Genomic DNA, 18,253 nt, shown 5'->3' with positions numbered 1-18,253 from the left:
TGCAAAAATCTGTGTCTTAAATATATTTAATGACGTGGTCCTGGGATGTAGGGGTTGACATAGGAAGGAAGGATGAGCAGGTTGGACCTGCACTCACCTGTCTTTAGAAGAATGAGAGGTGATCATTAACACACACAAGATTCTGACGGGAGATTACAAGACAATGTTTCCGTAAGTGAGGGCATCTTGAACTATGGGATATAATTGAAAGTACCCTGACTGGTTGCATCACGGTCTGGTACAGCAATTCAAATGCGTAGGAATGCAAGAAGCTGCAGAGCATAGCGGACTCTGCCCAATACATCACAGGCACATCCCTCCCCACCATCAGTAGTATCTACAGGAGCTGCTGCCTCAAGAAGGCAACATCCGTCATCAAAGATCCCCACCATCCAGGCCATGCCATCTTCTCACAGCTACCTTTGGGCAGGAGGTACAGAAGCCTGAAGTCCTGCACCACCAGGTTCAAGAACAGCTACTTCCCTTCAACCATTCGGTTCTTGAACCAACCAGCAAAACCCTAATCACTACCTCAGTATAGCAACACTATGATCAGTTTGCACTACAATGGACTCTTTTTTTGTCCTAGTTGTGTCCTTTGTATAATTCGTGAGTTGTGTCCTTTGTATAATTCGTGTTTAATGTACATTTTTCTTGTGAATATTGTGTCTCTAATGCTGTGTGCCTGTGATGCTGCTACTGCAAGTAAGTTTTTCATTGCACCTGTGCGCACATGGACTGGTGCACATGACAATAGAGTTGACTGACTGGTGTCAGAATAAAGGGTTGCTCATTTGAAATAGATAAGGAGGAATTTCATCTCTCAGAGAGTTGTGAATCTTTGGAATTCCCCTCTGAGAACTGTAGAAGCGGAGTCATCGAATTTGAAGCAGGGATTGACTTCCTTGTCATTCAAATCTCTGTCAAGAAGAAAGAGAGACTGTAGCGTGCTGTTGAGGATCAGCCAAGATCTTATTGAATGGTGAAGCTGGCTCATGGGCTGATTGGTCTACTCCTGCATGTTTTCTTAATTGTGGGAGTGATGCATTTTTGGATGAAGAATTAAACAGAGGACCACCTGCCTGTTCAAACAACATTCAAATCCAAACGCACCATTCGAATTATCCAAGGAGTTCAATACCCGACCAATGTTCGTCCCATTACCGACACCACCACCGCTGTTGGTTGTTTACAACATTTGCTGTCATGCTTTATTTTACTGGTTACTGCACATTATTCTTATGATCATGCACAAAAATATAAATGAATTTGCCTCCTGCAATGTTTTAGGGCATCCCAACGATGACAAAAGTGCCATCACTGCACGAGACACACAAGAGACTGCAGATGCTGGGAATTTGGAGCAACACAAAGGAGCTGGAGGAACTCAGCAGGTCAGGCAACATCTACCCAAACGTCTCAACCGGAAATGTCAACTGTCCATTTCCCTCCATAGATGCTGCCTGACCTGCTGAGTTCCTCCAGCTCTTTTGTGTGTTGAACCTACATGCAATGATTCTTTTCAAAGTTCAAAAGGCACATCTACACAGTGAATCCAAAGTCACCCTTCAGTCAACAACAAATAGTTTTATGTATATCCAGTATTTATGTCCCATCTCTGGTTGCCCTTGAGAAGGTGGTGGTGAGCTGCCTTCTTGAACCACTTCAAGTCCTTGAGTTGTGAGTATACCCACACTGCTGTTAGGGATGAGTTCCAGGATTTTGACCCAGCGACAGTGAAGGAAAAAGCAATACATTTCTAAGTCAGGGTGGTGTGTGGCTTGGAGGCAACTTCAGGCGGTGGTGTTCCAGTTGCATTTAGCTGGGATGCACTTGGCCTTAGGAGGGGAAAACTTTAGCTACTTATGTCCCTGATCAGCATCTGTTACTGTTCTGGAATTGGGGTGAACCAGATGAAGCTTGGTTCATGGTTGAACGGCTTTCTGACATTCAGCTTGGTGTCTCAAGGACAGAGAGACAAGGTCCATTTCAAAGCTGACTCCAGCATCAAGCAGCACCTTTGGTAGAAGCAGTAATTTGAGCAGATGGTTGAGAAGGGCAAGGAAAATGGGAAACTACATTAATCTGCTAATCCAGGAGACAGAACAAACAGCTGGAGCACTAAGAGGAGCCACAAAATACCACAACCCATGGTTCTCCAGCACACTGCTCAGGTAAGAAACACATTCACACTGCAACAATTTTCACATCCATATCTTATGTACAGAGTCAATTTCCTTACACCCACACCATTTTTGTTTTTGAAGGTGCTAACATTTTCACCCCTCACCCCAGTGACCATTCAGCAACACATTTCCATAGCAACTTCACAAGAAAATACCTCAAGGTACTTAGAAGTAAATTACTTCCAACAAATTAAATAGCTTCAAGCACAGGATATTTTCAATCTTCAATCCACCAGCCAGAGTAACTGCACAGGCAAGCTAAAGGAGGAGACACAAAGGACAACTGATCTGAGCAAAGGAGTTTAAGGAGGGCATAACATGAGTGGCACTGATAGGGTTCATAGTCCCAGTCTTTTTCCAAGGATGAGAGAGTCTAAAGCTAAAGGACATGGGTGTAAGGTGCGAGGGGAAAGATTTAAAGGACACCCAAAGAGCAAGCTTTTCCACACAGAGTGGTAGGTATTTGGAACTGGCTGCCAGAGGAGTAATTGGTATTAGTTTATTATTGTCACTTGTACCAAGGTACAGTGAAAAACTTGTCCTTGCATACCGATCGTACAGGTCAATTCATTACACAGTGCAGTTACATTGATTTAGTACAGATAAAAACAATAACAGTACAAAGTGTCATAGCTACAGAGAAAGTGCAGTGCAATAAGGTGCAAGGTCATATCGAGGTAGATCATGAGGTCAGAGTCCATCTTATTATATAAGGGAACCATTCAATAGTCTTATCACAGTGGGGTAGAAGCTGTCCTTAAGCCTGGCGGTACGTGCCCTCAGGCTCCTGTATCTTCTACCCGATGGAAGAGGGAAGAAGAGAGAATGACCCGGGTGGGTGGGGTCTTTGATTATGCTGGCTGCTTCACCAAGACAGCGAGAGGTAAAGACAGAGTCCAAGGAGGGGAGTCTGGTGTCCGTGACGCGCTGGGCTGTGTCCACAACTCTCTGCAGCTTCTTGCGGTCCTGGGCAGAGCAGTTGCCGTACCACAATTGGCCTTAGGAGGGGAGGTAGAGGTGGGTACAATCTCAGCATTTAAAAAGCATTCAGACAGGTACGTGGATAGGAAATGAATAGGGGGATCTGGGTCAAACGCAGGAAAATGGGATTATGCAGCTGGGCATCTTGGTTAGCATGGACAAGTAGGGCCAAAGGGCCTGATTCCATGCTGTACGACTATGACTCTATGACGCAGTCATGCATCATCTTGACTTTGAAATATAATTGCCGTTCTATCACCCTGACTGCGTCTAAATCCTGGAACTCCTCACCCAGTGACAATGTTGGAGCAACTTCACAACATATCACAAGGTTAAAGGTGGCATCTCACCACCACCTTCCCAGGGGCAGTCAGGGCTGGCACATTAAATACTGGGTTGCCAAGGACATAGATGATTAAAAGATTTTTTTTCTCATGGCAGAGGTCAATGAAATCAAATAGCAGCAGTGAATCTCTTCCCTATAAAAGATCATCTTTACTGAAAAATCAAAAAGAAACTACAGATACATAAAATCTAAAACAGAAACAGAAAAGGCTGAAAAAACTCAGCAATTGAGGCTACATCTGTGGAAAGAGAAACTGTCTACATTTCAGGTCTGCTAAAGTTCTGATGGAGGGTCACAGACATGAATCATTGACTGTTCCTTTTTCCACAGATGCTGCCCGACCTGCTGAGCTTTTCCAGCATTTTCTGTTTTTGTTTCAACTTTTACTGAAGTTCTAATAAACGTCAGTTGCAACACAATGAGGAAGATGGTCACCCTAACACCACAACTGCAAGTCCATTTGAGGGAATCTCTCTACCAAGCCAAGAACCACAACCTTCAGTTTACATTGCAAACTCTGGCTGTTTTACACAAATAGTAGTGAAAATATCACCTTGAATCACCTTTTCCTCATTGCTGTTCAGTTTGCTTTTCCGTTCCTGTTTAAAAAGCAGAAATCCAGCTAACCCAAGCTCTTGAAGGTCACGAAACCGAATCCTATCAAAGGTCACGCAACCAAATGTTCTTTCCGGCAGATCTTATGAAACCTATAAAATCAATCTCTTTCCAGCTCATTAACTCCCTCCTTCAAGCACTCTTGGCTACTAAATGGGGCAATTCTGATGACCAATCCTAGGAATTGCCAGGATTAAGTGAAAACAAATCTCAAGCAGCACGTCCAACACACTGCACCGTCTTCAGCTAACTCAAAGGCTTGAGCATTCAGGCACCGACTCCCACTCCTACAGACTGACTTGTATGATCATAGAATATCATAGAACAGTACAGCACAATACAGACCCTTCAGCCCACAATGTTGTGCTGACCTTTAAACCTTGCCTAAGACTATCTAACCCCTTCCTCCCACATATCCCTCTATTTTAAATTCCTCCATGTGCTTATCTAGCAATCTCTTGAATTTGACCAATGTACCTGCCTCCACCACCGCCCCAGGCAGCGCATTCCATGCCCCAACCACTCTCTGGGTAAAGAACCTCCCTCTGGTATCTCCCTTGAACTTCCCACCCATTACTTTAAAGCCATGCCCTCTTGTATTGAGCATTGGTGCCCTGGGAAAGAGGCACTGGCTGTCCACTCTATCTATTCCTCTTAATATTTTGTACACCTCTATCATGCCTCCTCTCATCCTCCTTCTCTCCAAAGAGTAAAGCCCTAGCTCCCTTAGTCTCTCCTCATAATGCATGCTCTCTAATCCAGGCAGCATTCTGGTAAATCTCCTCTGCACCCTTTCCAACGCTTCCACATCCTTCCTATAATGAGGCGACCAGAACTGGACACAGTACTCCAAGTGTGGTGTAACCAGAGTTTTGTAGAGCTGCATCATTACCTCATCCTTCCCTCACTCAAAGTCAACAGCCAGGCCAGCACAGCATGAATAGAAGCACCTACACAAAGCACTGCTGTTGTCCCTCTGAGATACCAGATCGATCTTTTCCAGTCGAGTTCAACAATGAAGAATGTCTTATGAACTACAAAGGCAAGTGTGGGAAATGTTCTCTCTCTCTCAACTATGAATAAATCTAAACACCTCAACAACAGGTATTGTCCTGCTCAAGGCACTACTGAACAGCCATTGAGATAGGAAGCAGGTGCCAGACACTGCCCAAAGTCTACTGGGTCAGCTATTCAGAACAGGAATGAGGAGACATTTCTTCACACAGAGATTGACTAGTCAGTGGAATTCTCAACCCAAGAAGATCATGGAGACTCAGTCACTGAGTACGTTCAAGGTAAAAATTGACAGATTCTTAGACATTTAAGGTTATGGGGTTAGTTAAGGAAAGTGGCATTGAAGTGGCAGAGCAGGTACGAGGTGCTGAACAACTTACTCTTCCCTCCTACTGTTCCCTCCAGACAGAACAGAGATAGAGTTCCCCTAGTCCTCATCTTTCACCCCATGAGCCTCCACAAAACAGATTGTTACTCTTCCTTCTGTTACTTACTTTTATGTAGATTTCCAACCAGTGCAGTGATAGCAGTGTATTGAATAAGCCTCGCAGTACTTGTGTGTGCTCGAGACATCAACCAACATCCTCTGGATTTACAGATATAGATCTTATTCCATTCCAAACACCTCATTTCCATTTTGTCAATTCACTTCCTGCGCACAGACTGAGCTGATGGATTAAACTTGGTTTTGTGCTCTCTTCAGTGTCAGAAGTACTGCATCCTGATCAGGTCAAACACAAGATCCCATCACCTGCTCAAGTAGATATTAAAGGTTCCCTGGCAAAATTCAAATCACAACCAACTAGCCTTCGCTCTCCCTCAACACTGCACCCTGACGTAAAATTCCACAGCAGAATATTTGCTTTTAATAGGGCACTGAACACAGTTGTCCCCTGCTCCACACAAACACATTCAAAAGGAACGTGTTCAAATAGCTACTGTAAAGTAGCAGAACATCCCAAGGGGTCCATGGGGCATTTTCAAACAAACTTGGCACTGAACCACATAAGCAGATACTGGGGCAAACAGCCAACAGCAGGGTCAGACATGTGGTCCAAGGGCTGCTCTAGAGGAGGAAAGAGTGGGGGAAGCAGGGAGGTTTATTCAAAAAGAATCGACAGCCAAGCCCTTGCACTAGAATGTAATGTGGCCAAGCCAATGAAATGACAGGAGTGCAGAGATCTCAGAGGATTTTAGGGATGGAGGTTACAGAAATAAGAGCTCGTGTGAGTGGTTCAAGGCCCCTTTACTGCACTGGCGCCATTAGACTACTGGAACTTACCTAGCATCACTACTTTCTTGAGGCAAAGGAGGGAATGAGGAATATGGGTCAGGGTCTTGCAGACTCTCATTAGACCAACAATTCAATCAATTTTCTTGACATTTCAAACCCAGATTAAAAACTGAACTCGGCCATCAATTAACCTCAGTAACTAGTGGAAATGTATTGCACAAACAAGCCACAACTTATGCTGCAGCAAAGTCACCACATGGGATTTTAAATTCCTCAATGTTTACAAGCTCCTATCAACAACTCATGAAAAGCAGGTCTAACTTGCAAAGAGGGTATTGGAAAACTTTGTGCCCTGCAGAATCTTTGCCAACTCCTGCTGTGCACCTCCAATTCGCTGCTCACAGCTGTGTCATAGGTTCATGGAAACAGGCCCTTCAGCCCAACTCGTCCATGCCAAGATCAGATAAGATCTTTATTAGTCACATGTACATCGAAACATACAGTGAAATGCATCTTTTGCGTAGAGTGTTCTGGGGGCAGCCCGCAAGTGTTGCCACATTTCTGGCGCCAATATAGCATGCCCACAACTTTCTAACCCGTACGTCTTTGGAATGTGGGAGGAAACCCACGCAGACACGGGAAGAACGCACAAACTCCTTACAGACAGCAGCCGGAATTGAACCCGTGTCTCTGGCACTGTACAGCGTTACACTAACCGCTACACTATCATGCCTGCCCAACCAAGATGCCCATCTAAGCTTGCCCATGTTTGGCCCATATCCCTCTAAACCTTTCCTATCCATGTACCTGTCCAAGTGTCTTTGAAATGTTGGTATTGTACCGGCCTCAACCACTTCCTCTGTCTTCAACTGCCTGTGCACCAACTCTGGAATTAATTCCCTGAACCTCTCCGCATCCCCCTCTTCCTGTAAGATGCTCTTAAAACCTACATCTTTGATCCAACTGCCCTAAAATCTCCTTACCTGACCCAACATCAGCTGTTGTTTAATACAGCTTTACGAATACTTTAAAAACCCACCCTGGACATTCTCTCTTCTCCCCTCTCCCATGGGGCAGAAGACACAAAAGCCCGTACCACTGGGCTCAAGGACAGCTCCTATCCTGCTGTTACAAGACTCTTGAACAGTCCCCTAGTAAATAAGATGGATTCTTGACTTCACAATCTACCTCGTTATGACCTTGCACCTTATTGTCTGCCTTCACTGCACTTTCTCTGTAACTGTAACACTTTATTCTGCATTCTGTTATTGTTTTCCCTTGTACTACCTCAATGCACTGATGTGATGAAATGATCTGTACGGACAGCATGAAAAACAACGTTTTTCACTGTACCTCGGTACGTGACAATAATAAACCAATTTACCAAAAAATACAAACTCCTGTTGACACGCAGGAATAAAAGCACAAGGCGACTTTACTCCTTGCCTCTCAGGCCAAGAATAGTATTTGGTAACTTGATCAAATGCCCCATTTTGTATGGAGCCCTGACCTATGACCAAGCACCCCAACCAGTTCTGTCTACAGCTATCTGAGCCTCAACTAAATTTTACTACCAAAACAATATGACAATGTGACTGAATCAAAAAGAAAATGCAAATCTTTGCAAAGGTGCACCAAGAGTCAAAGCAGGATCTGGAAATATGATCTCTTGAGGTCTAAATTTTCCCAAGGTTAACTGGTCATTAGCAGCAACTCTTCTGAATCCGAGGTCAACACACCATCTTTGTCATTACACACCGATCAGTCGGAGTCGATTTAAAGGGTCAGCTGTCACATCACCAATGTGCATCTCCTTAAACAGTTTGGGGCTTGGGAAGGGAAGTACTTGCAATTCATGAGGATTTGCACAATGTTTAATTTCCTTCTACGTTACATTGTCTGAATCAACAACGAGAACCAGGAAGGAAGTTAAACATTACTTAATGTGACAGCACGCAGGCAACATCCAAAGGATAAGTAAATCACTATCACTGTGATGACATAAGAGATTCTGCAGATGCTGGAAATCTGGAACAACACAGTGCTGGAGGAACTCAGTGGGTCAGGCAGCATCTGTGGAGGGAAATGGACTCGAAACGTCGACTATCCATTTCCCTCCGTGAATGCTGCCAGACCCCGTTCCTCTAGCATTTTGTGTTTTATCACTTGTGGTCTTGGAATTAACACCAAATGATGTGAGAAGAGTACTCGAGGATACAACCTGCAAAATATTACAGTGAGCAGCCCTTTCAACCCATCAGGACCATGCATGTTTGACACATCTCCCCAATTAGTCCAACTCCACTGTTTCCACAATCCTGAAAATCATTAATTTATTCAGATGTCCAATAGAAACTGTATCTGGCTTCTTTCAGGCAATTAATTGCAGATCTTAACTGTTCAAAAATACTTGCACTTTACATTTGACACTCTGGCATTTTTCTTGTATTTGTGTTTTATGCACTTTACATTTGACACTCTGGCATTTTTCTTGTATTTGTGTTTTATGGTAACCAGCCTGTTCACCGGTAGAAAGAATTTTACCATATTTATTCATCATTTCACAAGAGAGAAAGAAATTGACATTACTTTGACCTCCAGAGAATAATATTTCCCATTTGAGGAACAATTTGACAGTCAATTACATCAAAGCTTCAATGCATGCCGACCTGTAAACAATCACCTCCACACTTGGGAAAAAGCAGACCCTGACACATCAGAATATACACAACACAATGCGGTTCCAAAAAATAAATCTCATTTTTCCCCTTGGAACCTGGTTCAAATATCTCACAGTACACAGAACAGTACAGCACAGGAACAGGCCCTTCGGCCCACAATGTCTGCACTGAACACAATGCCGACTTAAACTAAATCTTTTCTGACTGCACATTCATGCGTCTATCTAAAAGCCTCTTAAACGCCACTATTATATGAGCTTCAACCACCACTCCCGGCAGCTCGTCCCAGGCACCCACCACTTTGTGTAAAAAAAACTTACCCCACACATCTCCTTTAAACTTTCCCCCTCTCACCTCAAATGCATGCCCTCTGGTACTTCACATTTCCACCTTGGGGAAAAAAGACTGTCTACCCTATCTTTGCCTCTCATAACTTTATAAACTTCTATCAGGTCTCCCCTCAGCCTCCACCACTCAGCAAACAATAAAACTTCAGCAGTGAGAATGATAGCTTTTGTTATGTTTGCCTTACACCAACTCTTGCTTCATCAGAAGACATCAGGTCCTTACCCGGTATAGGTGCACTGGAACCCCACCAGTTGCCACACCACCACTTCCCACCCAATCACTGGGAATAGCACGGCCAGCCCACCAATACTGATGCACCATTCCCCAAACATCTGCAGCAAGATCTCACCCAGCGAGGTCCTCTCATACCCCAGTCAGAAAGCTTCAGTGAAAGGCCCACTCCAGAGAACCAAGGACAAAGTTCCAGGCTGAGGAAGGGCTGTGCTGTCTTCAGGAGCAGTGCTGAGGGCAACCTCAATTTGAGACCCACCACTGCAGGGCCAATGATAGCCCTCATTTCACATCAAAAAATTAAATTTCCTCACTATGATGTTTGTAAGATCTTGTGTTGTCTTGCCATATTTTTATTACAACAGGAACTCTTCTTCATAAGTAATTCATTGCTTGTAAAACATTTTGGAATGCTAAATGGTCATGAAAAGTACTACAGAGGTGCAAATCTTTTTTCAAAGAGCCGTTCGTCTTTACTATTGAACCCAATTTGATCTCCACAGGTCCCCAGCACAGATTTGAGGTTGTCACTTGCTGCCTCAAACAAGAACAGGAATAAGGAGAACAGCCAGGAGCTCGAGGAGACGAGAATCCCAGCATCATTTCATTCATCAATCAAGGTAACTGACATAACCTTAAACACGAGAATTTCAACAGCTGAGAAACAAAACCAGTCGACAGTCTGTTTCACTTGATCACAAGTGATACGAATGGTCAAGCAAACCCTACAGATCCCAAAAGCAAACACAACAGATCATAATTGACCAACAAGCCCCAAGAGGATTACACACACCATGGGGTCAGTGTCAACACACCCACAAAGTGCATTCCCATCACACAGTGCTGCTTCCAGCTCTCAAATCACACAAAGATAAACAGTTCTATTTGTTATGCATACACGAGGGAAAACAAGAAGCTATGAAATTTGATCTCTCTCCAGGTGTAGATGACATCAAATCATCCCAGAGTTTTGAAAAATAAAAGCTGCATTGCAAATTTCATGAAACTGCTTGTGTGATGACAGGCTATTTTGCTCCCTCCTGGGACAGAGATCCATTTAGGAGCCATTAAAAACATTTGATCAATGCAACCATTTAAAAAAAACTGCAAGCAAGCAGGATTAGGTGAAGTATTCTATGAAAAAGGATATTCAATTCAAATATATCTTCTTTCCAAATACATTTTCTTTCCAGTGAGCACTTATGAAGATTTGCAATGGTGCTACAGAAGAACTAACTTCAAGGGACAAGTTAACTCAAGTACACTCAGATCTGCAAAACCTGGCACTTCAGTGCCCTTTGGAAGGACAAATGCAAACCATCTTCCCTCCACAGATTTACCATTCCGAATATAATCACTGATGTGTACTCGGGTGCACAAGCAAACATTCACTTTGCAAAACAGTGAAGCTGCATTCAGAACTAACTGGAATTTCCTGTAATTAAAGTGCTGGGATTAATGAAATGGAGGAAAGAGGTGGATCTGAACCACAACATTTCAGGCACAGTGCAGGATACGTGGAGTCCACTCGAGAACGGAAGAAACATTCAAACGGAAATCCCCAACACTTGGGAACAGAACTCAGGTTTCCAAGTGCCAAATCTTTAGAAGGCTATAAATACAATTGAATGTGTGATTGCAAATGCAAAATATTTTCAAATAGACTTTCAATAAATATTTTTTCAACTTGCGGGCTTTTGATTTAAAAAAATTGCCTTGGCACATTAAGTCGTGTTCTAAAGTCTGTAAAGTCAATCTTTAATTGGAAAAAAAGTTGAACAAAACATAGCCCACATCAATCAACACATCCCCCTTAAAGCAATCTTCACTGTCTGAACAAAGACTGCTCTCACCCAAGCACATTCATCAAAAGCAAGGCACCATCACACAACTCTGAGACACGGGGCTTTGATTGTTCACACTCCAAGAAATGCTGAGTTAGTAAACAAATTATGGAATTGCAGAACAATTTATAGCAATATGTTAAATTGCTCACTGTCATTAATACGTTTGCACATTACTGAATGATGTCAATTATAATTCACTGAATTATAAATTACAATGAAGAAACATTTCACCATAAAAGTTATGTTTTGAAAAAGTACAATTTACAGGAATTTATAATCACTGGAACTTAACAATCACTAAGTTTAATGCTATGCAATCTTATTACATTAAATGTTATAAATTTTAAATGCATTTAAAATTCTTTTTCCACCACATTTAATATAAGTACTCTTCAGAACCGGATATTAAAATTTGATGCTTAATTTTTAAGATATTATATATTCAGTTTAAAGCTGCAGGTTAAACCAGAGATTACACAAGTTAGCGCAAATGGTTTAACTGAATTTCTTCAGCCGAATATTATTCTACAACTAGCCATTGTTTAACCATTTTCTGATTGCCCCAAGCTACTATTCTAAACTTCAAAGATCTAAGTCTTTGCCAGTTCCTGCTCAGCGCAGCTCAAATACTCTAATTTTCCCCTTACTGACTGCACAATTTAATGGTTTAAGATCACCACAGTTTAAAGCTCCAAGCATCCCAGTTACTATTTAAAAGTTCCAACTTTTACCAGTTCCCACAAAGTACAACTCAATAAGCTTCCACATAATACTAGTTTAGTGCTGCAACATTTAACAGTTAATCTTTCACGTTACAGTAGTTTAATGCTGCAACGTTCAACGGTTAATCTTCCACATTATGCTAGTTTAATGCTGAAATGTTTAAAAGTTAATCTTCCACATTATGCTAAATTAAAGCCGCAACCTTTAACAGTTAATCTTCCACATTAAGCTAGTTTAATGCTGCACCGTTCGGCAGAGTTTAAAGCTCCCACAGGGCGCAGTCACCCTGCCCAACTTTGCCCGCATGCTTCCCTCTGCAGCTGACCGGTAACCTTCGGTGGATTAGTCAGCGCAGCGGCGGATACTGCCGGGGACCGGGGGGTCGGAGCAGGGGACCGGGGGGGGGGGGTGGGAGCAGGGGGGGCGGGGACCGGGGGGGGACCGGGAGGGAGCCGGGGGGCAGGGGGCCGGGAGCCGGGAGCAGGGGGCCGGGGGGGGGGGGCAGGGAGCCGGGGGCAGGGGGGCAGGGGGCCGGGGACGGGGGGGGGGCCGGGGACGGGGGGGGGGGGGGCCGGGGACGGGGGGGGCCGGGGACCGGGGGGGGTGGGAGCCGGGGGCCGGGGACCGGGGGGGGGGGGGTGGGAGCCGGGGGCAGGGGGCCGGGGACTGGGGGGGGGGGTGGGAGCCGGGGGCAGGGGGCCGGGGGGGGGGGTGGGAGCCGGGGGCCGGGGACCGGGGGGGGGGGGGTGGGAGCCGGGGGCCGGGGGCCGGGGACCGGGGGGGGGGGGTGGGAGCCGGGGGCAGGGGGCCGGGGACCGGGGAGGGGTGGGAGCCGGGGGCCGGGGGCCGGGGACCGGGGGGGGGGGGTGGGAGCCGGGGGCAGGGGGCCGGGGACCGGGGGGGGGGGGGTGGGAGCCGGGGGCAGGGGGCCGGGGACCGGGGAGGGGTGGGAGCCGGGGGCCGGGGGGCGGGGACCGGGGGGGGGTGGGGGCCGGGGGGCCAGGGGCCGGGGGGCCAGGGGCCGGGGGGCAGGGGGGGGGTGGGGGCCGGGGGGCCGGGGGGCCGGGGGGCAGGGGGGGGGTGGGGGCCGGGGGCAGGGGGCCGGGGGGGTGGGGGCAGGGGACCGGGGGGCGGAGACCGGGGGGGGGTGGGAGCCGGGGGCCGGGGGCCAGGGGCCGGGGGCCGGGGGCCGGGGGCCGGGCCTGCTACTCACAGCACACACAGCGCGTAGGCCCCGTTCACACTCTCGCTGTCCCGCACCAAGAAGCTGCCGTCCCTGCCCGCCCGAGCCAGCAGCTCCTCGGCCGCCGCTCGGCTCAGGTCCCGGTGATACCACAGGCCGGAGCCGGGCCCGGGGCTGCAGACGCCGGCCGCCATCCACCACCCCTGCCGGGGGGGCCCGAGGCCGCCGATCGGCCGGGAGCAGAGGAGAGACCCGGGCCGCCCCGCTCCGACCGCCCGAGTCCGCCGGCGGCCGCGCGCCTCCTCCTGCGTGCGCGGGCACGACGGCGGCCGACGCCCGCCCAGGGGCGGGGCCGGAGCCTGCGGGGGAGGCGGGGCCGGAGCGTGATGAGGGGGCGGGGCTGGAGGGGGCGGGGGGGGAGGGGCCGGAGGAGAGAAGGGGCGGGGCCACAAGCAGAGGGGGGGGGCAGCGGTCTGCTGGGGGGCGGGGCCAGTGTGCGGGGCGGGACTTCTGGCCGGAGGCGGGGCTAGATCACAGGGCGAATGGGAGGAGCCTATAAGGCGTGGGGCGGGGCTAGGAGGAGCGGGGCGGGGCTAGGAGGAGCAGGGCGGGGCTAGGAGTGGGCGGAGCTAGGAGTGGGGTGGGGCTAGGAGGAGTGGGGCGGGGCTAGGAGGAGTGGGGCGGGGCTAATCCTCGGTGGTGGGGGGAGTATTGAATGGGGCGTTGGGGGCGATGGACAGGACTCAGAGGAAGGACGGGTCTGGGCGCCACTGCAATGCCGGCATTTACTACCCATCCCCAACCACCCCCTGAGAAGGTGGGGGTGAGCCCCCTCCTTGACCCGCTGCAGTCCTTCTGGTGAAGGGGCTCCCACGGTGCTGTTGGGGAGGGAGTTCCAGGATTTAGACCCAGTGACGGTGAAGGAACGGCGAGATATTTCCAAGTCGGGATGGTGTGTGACCGGGAGGGGAACCTGCAGGTGGTGGTGTTCCCCTGCACCCGCTGCCCTTGTCCTTCTGGGTGGGAGAGGAGGTGGGTTTGGGAGGTGCTGTCGGAGTAGCCTGGGTGAGTAACTGCAGTGCGTTGTGTAGACGGTGCACACTGCAGCCACTGTGCGCCGGTGGTGGAGGGGTGGAGGGACGGGGTGTTTAGGGGGGTGGACGGGGTACTAGTCCACATCTGATTTATCTTAGAGAATCACAGAATCATGGGAGACTCTCAAAAGGGAAACATCGAGAGTACAGAATCTGTATGTTCCTGTTAGAATAAAAGGCAAGGCTAACAGGTTTAGGGAACCTTAGTTATCGAGGGATATTGAGACCCTGGTAAAGAAACAGAAGGTGCTGCATATCAGGTATAGGCAGTTAGGATCAAATGAGGTGCTTGAGGAGTATAAGAAATGCAAAAGAACACTTAAGAGAGAAATCAGGAGGGCAAAAAGAGGACATGAGTTTGCTCTGGCAGACAAGGTGAAGGAGAATCCAAAGAGTTTCTACAGCTATATTAAGAGCAAAAGGATAGCAAGGGACAAAATTGGTCCTTTTGAAGATCAGCGTGGTCATCTATGCAAGGAGCCGAAAGAGATGTGGGAGATCTTAAATGAATTTTTTGTGTCTGTATTTACTCAAGAGATAGACACACTGTCTGTAGAACTGAGGCAAAAGAATAGTGAGGTCATGGACCGTATCCGGACTACGGAAGAGGAGGTGCTGTCTGCTTTGAGGCGAATTAAGGTGGATAAATCCCCAGGGCCTGATGAGGTGTCCCCTCGGACCTTGTGGGAGGCTAGTGCAGAAATTGCAGGGGCCCTGGCAGAGGGTCCTTAGCCACGGATGAGGTGCTGGTGGACTGGAGGATAGCTAATATTGTTCTGTTGTTCAAGAAAGGCTCTAAGGATAAGCCGGAAAATTATCAGCCGGTGAGCCTGACATCAGTCATGGGTAAGTTAATGGAAGGTATTCTAAGAAACAGGATATATAAGTATTTGGATAGACAGGGCCTGACAGTGCAAAGAAACAAAGACACAATCGAAGACAAGTCCATGGCAGTGCAAAAGGTTTTCCATTGCTGATGGTTGTAGGAAAGTAGCTGTTCCTGAACCTGGTGGTGTGGGACTTCAGGCTTCTGTACCTCCTGCCTGATGGTAGCAGCGAGAAGAGGGCATGGCCTGGATGGTGGGGGTCCTTGTTGATAGATGTTGCCTTCTTGAGGCAGCACCTCCTGTAGATGCTTCCGATGGTGGGGAGGGATTAGTTAGATTATGTCTGATCTGACAGTAAGGCAGCACCCCTCAGCAATGTTGAATTTACCTCATCGTTGGTTCAGAGATAATGATTGGCCCCAGAACACTGAAACATCTGTGGCAGGCACACTGCCTCCAGCACGGTCCACAGAGGAAGAGTCACCTACCTTACCCTAAAAATAAACCAGGTGCAGCCCAGCTCAACCTTGGCAGCTCCCCAACCAATCAACGGCAGGTTACATGAGTGGCACAGCGGCTGCATTGACTCCCACCCATCAAAACGCAATTTTGCACCTGTGGAATTTTAATTCAGTTAACAACTGGAATTAAAAAAACAAAGTACAACAGTTCGTGTTAATACTGATGCCCACAACGACTGGGTTGTCTTTGGGGAGGAAATCAGCCGTCTTTATAAGATGATGAGAGGCATTGATCGTGTGGATAGTCAGAGGCTTTTCCCCAGGGCTGAAATGGTTGCCACAAGAGGACACAGGTTTAAGGTGCTGGGGAGTAGGTACAGAGGATATGTCAAGGGTAAGTTTTTTACTCAGAGAGTGGTGAGTGCATGGAATGGGCTGCCGGCAACGGTGGTGGAGGCGGATTCGATAGGGTCTTTTCAGAGACTTTTGGATAGGTACATGGAACTGAGAAAAATAGAGGGCTATGGGTAAGCCTAGTAATCCCTAAGGTAGGGACATGTTCAGCACAGCTTTGTGGGCCAAAGGGCCTGTATGTGCTGTAGGTTTTCAATGTTTCTATGTTTTTACCCGGTGTGACCCACAAGTGACTCCGGACCCACCAATGTGGTTGAACCTGAACGGCCCCCACTGTTCCACTGACGCACCTCTCCCTCAGGGGCGATAAGGGATGCGCGATAGCTCTTCAACCACATTGCCACCCAGACTCACTAGCACAGCCACGCGTCCTTCCCCGCCACTGAATCAGGGGAAGGTCTCGACCGGAAACATCCATTGACCATCTCCCTCCACAGATGCTGCCCGACCCGCTGGGCTCCTCCAGCATTCTGTGTGTTGTTCCAGATTCCGGCATCCGCAGTCTCATGTGTCTCTGACCCACCATGACAGTCCACTGTACACAGGACAACTCCCCCATCTCAGCAATCAATCCGGTGAACCTTTGGAAAACCCACCTCACCTCACCTACCTGGCACTTTGACCTGTGACGCTGAAGGCCAAGGGTCTTCCCATCAGGTTGGGGTCTTCTGCACTCCTGGGGTGGGAGAGACATCTCCTGCACTCCAGGTGGACTGGGCAACTGTAGTTCACTGACATCCACGGTCACCCCATTGCTGGCACAGACTGACCCTGCAAGCGGTGGAGTTAGTCCATGCACTCCACATCCGTCACATTACCTCTCCACCATCTACAGGTCAGGGGTGTGACGGGACACTCCCCACTTCCCTGGGTGGGGTTAGTGGTCCACAACCAAATTGTGACCCACCGTGTTGCTGGGGGAGCCCACGATTCCGATACTGTTAATAGGTTCCTGGTTAGTGAGGGTCTCAAAGGCGATGGGGAGAATGGGGATGAGAGGGAAAAATAAATCAGCCATGATCGAATGGCGGAGCAGACTTGATGGGCTGAATGGCCTGATTCTGCTCCTATGTCTCATGGTACAACATCGGCCCTGGCACCAGCAGTGGGGAGAACCCTGCACAGGTTGGCACCAGTGGGAACCAGGAGGGAGCTGAGGCTGAGAAACCCAGCGAGTCCCCACCTCCATCGGGAGGGGCTGCTGAAGCTGCCCTGGGACAGTTTGCTGCTCCTGCCTAAAGTTCTTGCCCACTGCCTCCAGCCCACTGCCTCCACCGCATTCCCTCGCAGTCAGGGAAACCGAGGGACTTGCCCTCACCCCAGCACTGATGGGGAGAGGATAATCACTGGCAGACCACCCTCCCAGAAATGACTATCGGACACGCAGACACCAGCGATGTCAGTCCTCGGCCTCCTCCACTGCTGGGAGAATTCCAAGTGCAAACTGGAGGAACAGCACCTCATCTTCCGTAAGATATCTTTATCTTTATTAGTCACATGTACATCGAAACACAGTGAAATGCATCTTTTGCATAGAGTGTTCTGGGGGCAGCCCACAAGTGTCGCCGCACTTCCGGCGCCGACATAGCGTGCCCACAACTTCCTAACCCGTACGTCTTTGGAATGTGGGAGGAAACCGGAGCACCCGGAGGAAACCCGCGCAGACACAGGGAGAACGTACAAACTCCTTACAGACAGTGGCCGGAATTGAACCTGGGTCGCTGGCGCTGTAAAACGTTACGCTAACCGCTACACTAGCGTGCCTTGCAGCCTAATAGCATGAACATTGAATTCTCCTACTTTAAGTAATCCCCACCTCGCACCCCACACACCCCCCAAACACGCCTCTTCATTTCTTCCCTGCCCCAGCCTCTCTCTCTTTTCTCTACCCCCCTTTCCTCCTCCTTACCTTTCCCCCGTCCCCCGGCGGATCTGCTCTCCCCTCCTCCCCCACACCTGCCCATCACCATCTCTGACCAGCATCTACCTATCACCACCCTGTGCCCACCCCACCTCCCCTCTGTTGTCCACCTATCACTGCTCTGCTTTTCCCTCCTATATATTGGGC

At 48.5% G+C, this 18,253-nt stretch overlaps 1 protein-coding gene across 1 annotated transcript in view; it reads right to left on the bottom strand.

The window, feature by feature from the left end:
• Positions 1-13,699, bottom strand: part of inppl1a (inositol polyphosphate phosphatase-like 1a) — a 172,149-nt gene extending 158,450 nt beyond the window's left edge. Inside the window, exon 1 of the mRNA XM_052025624.1 lies at positions 13,420-13,699. Within this exon, the coding sequence (XP_051881584.1) occupies positions 13,420-13,583 (164 nt within the window). The 5' untranslated portion in view covers positions 13,584-13,699. The remainder of the gene's footprint in view (positions 1-13,419) is intronic.
• Positions 13,700-18,253: the final 4,554 nt, after the last annotated feature.

The sequence above is a fragment of the Pristis pectinata genome, chromosome 11 (assembly GCF_009764475.1).
Source record: "Pristis pectinata isolate sPriPec2 chromosome 11, sPriPec2.1.pri, whole genome shotgun sequence".
NCBI lineage: Eukaryota > Metazoa > Chordata > Chondrichthyes > Rhinopristiformes > Pristidae > Pristis > Pristis pectinata.
This window is presented reverse-complemented; position numbering and strand designations above follow the sequence as displayed.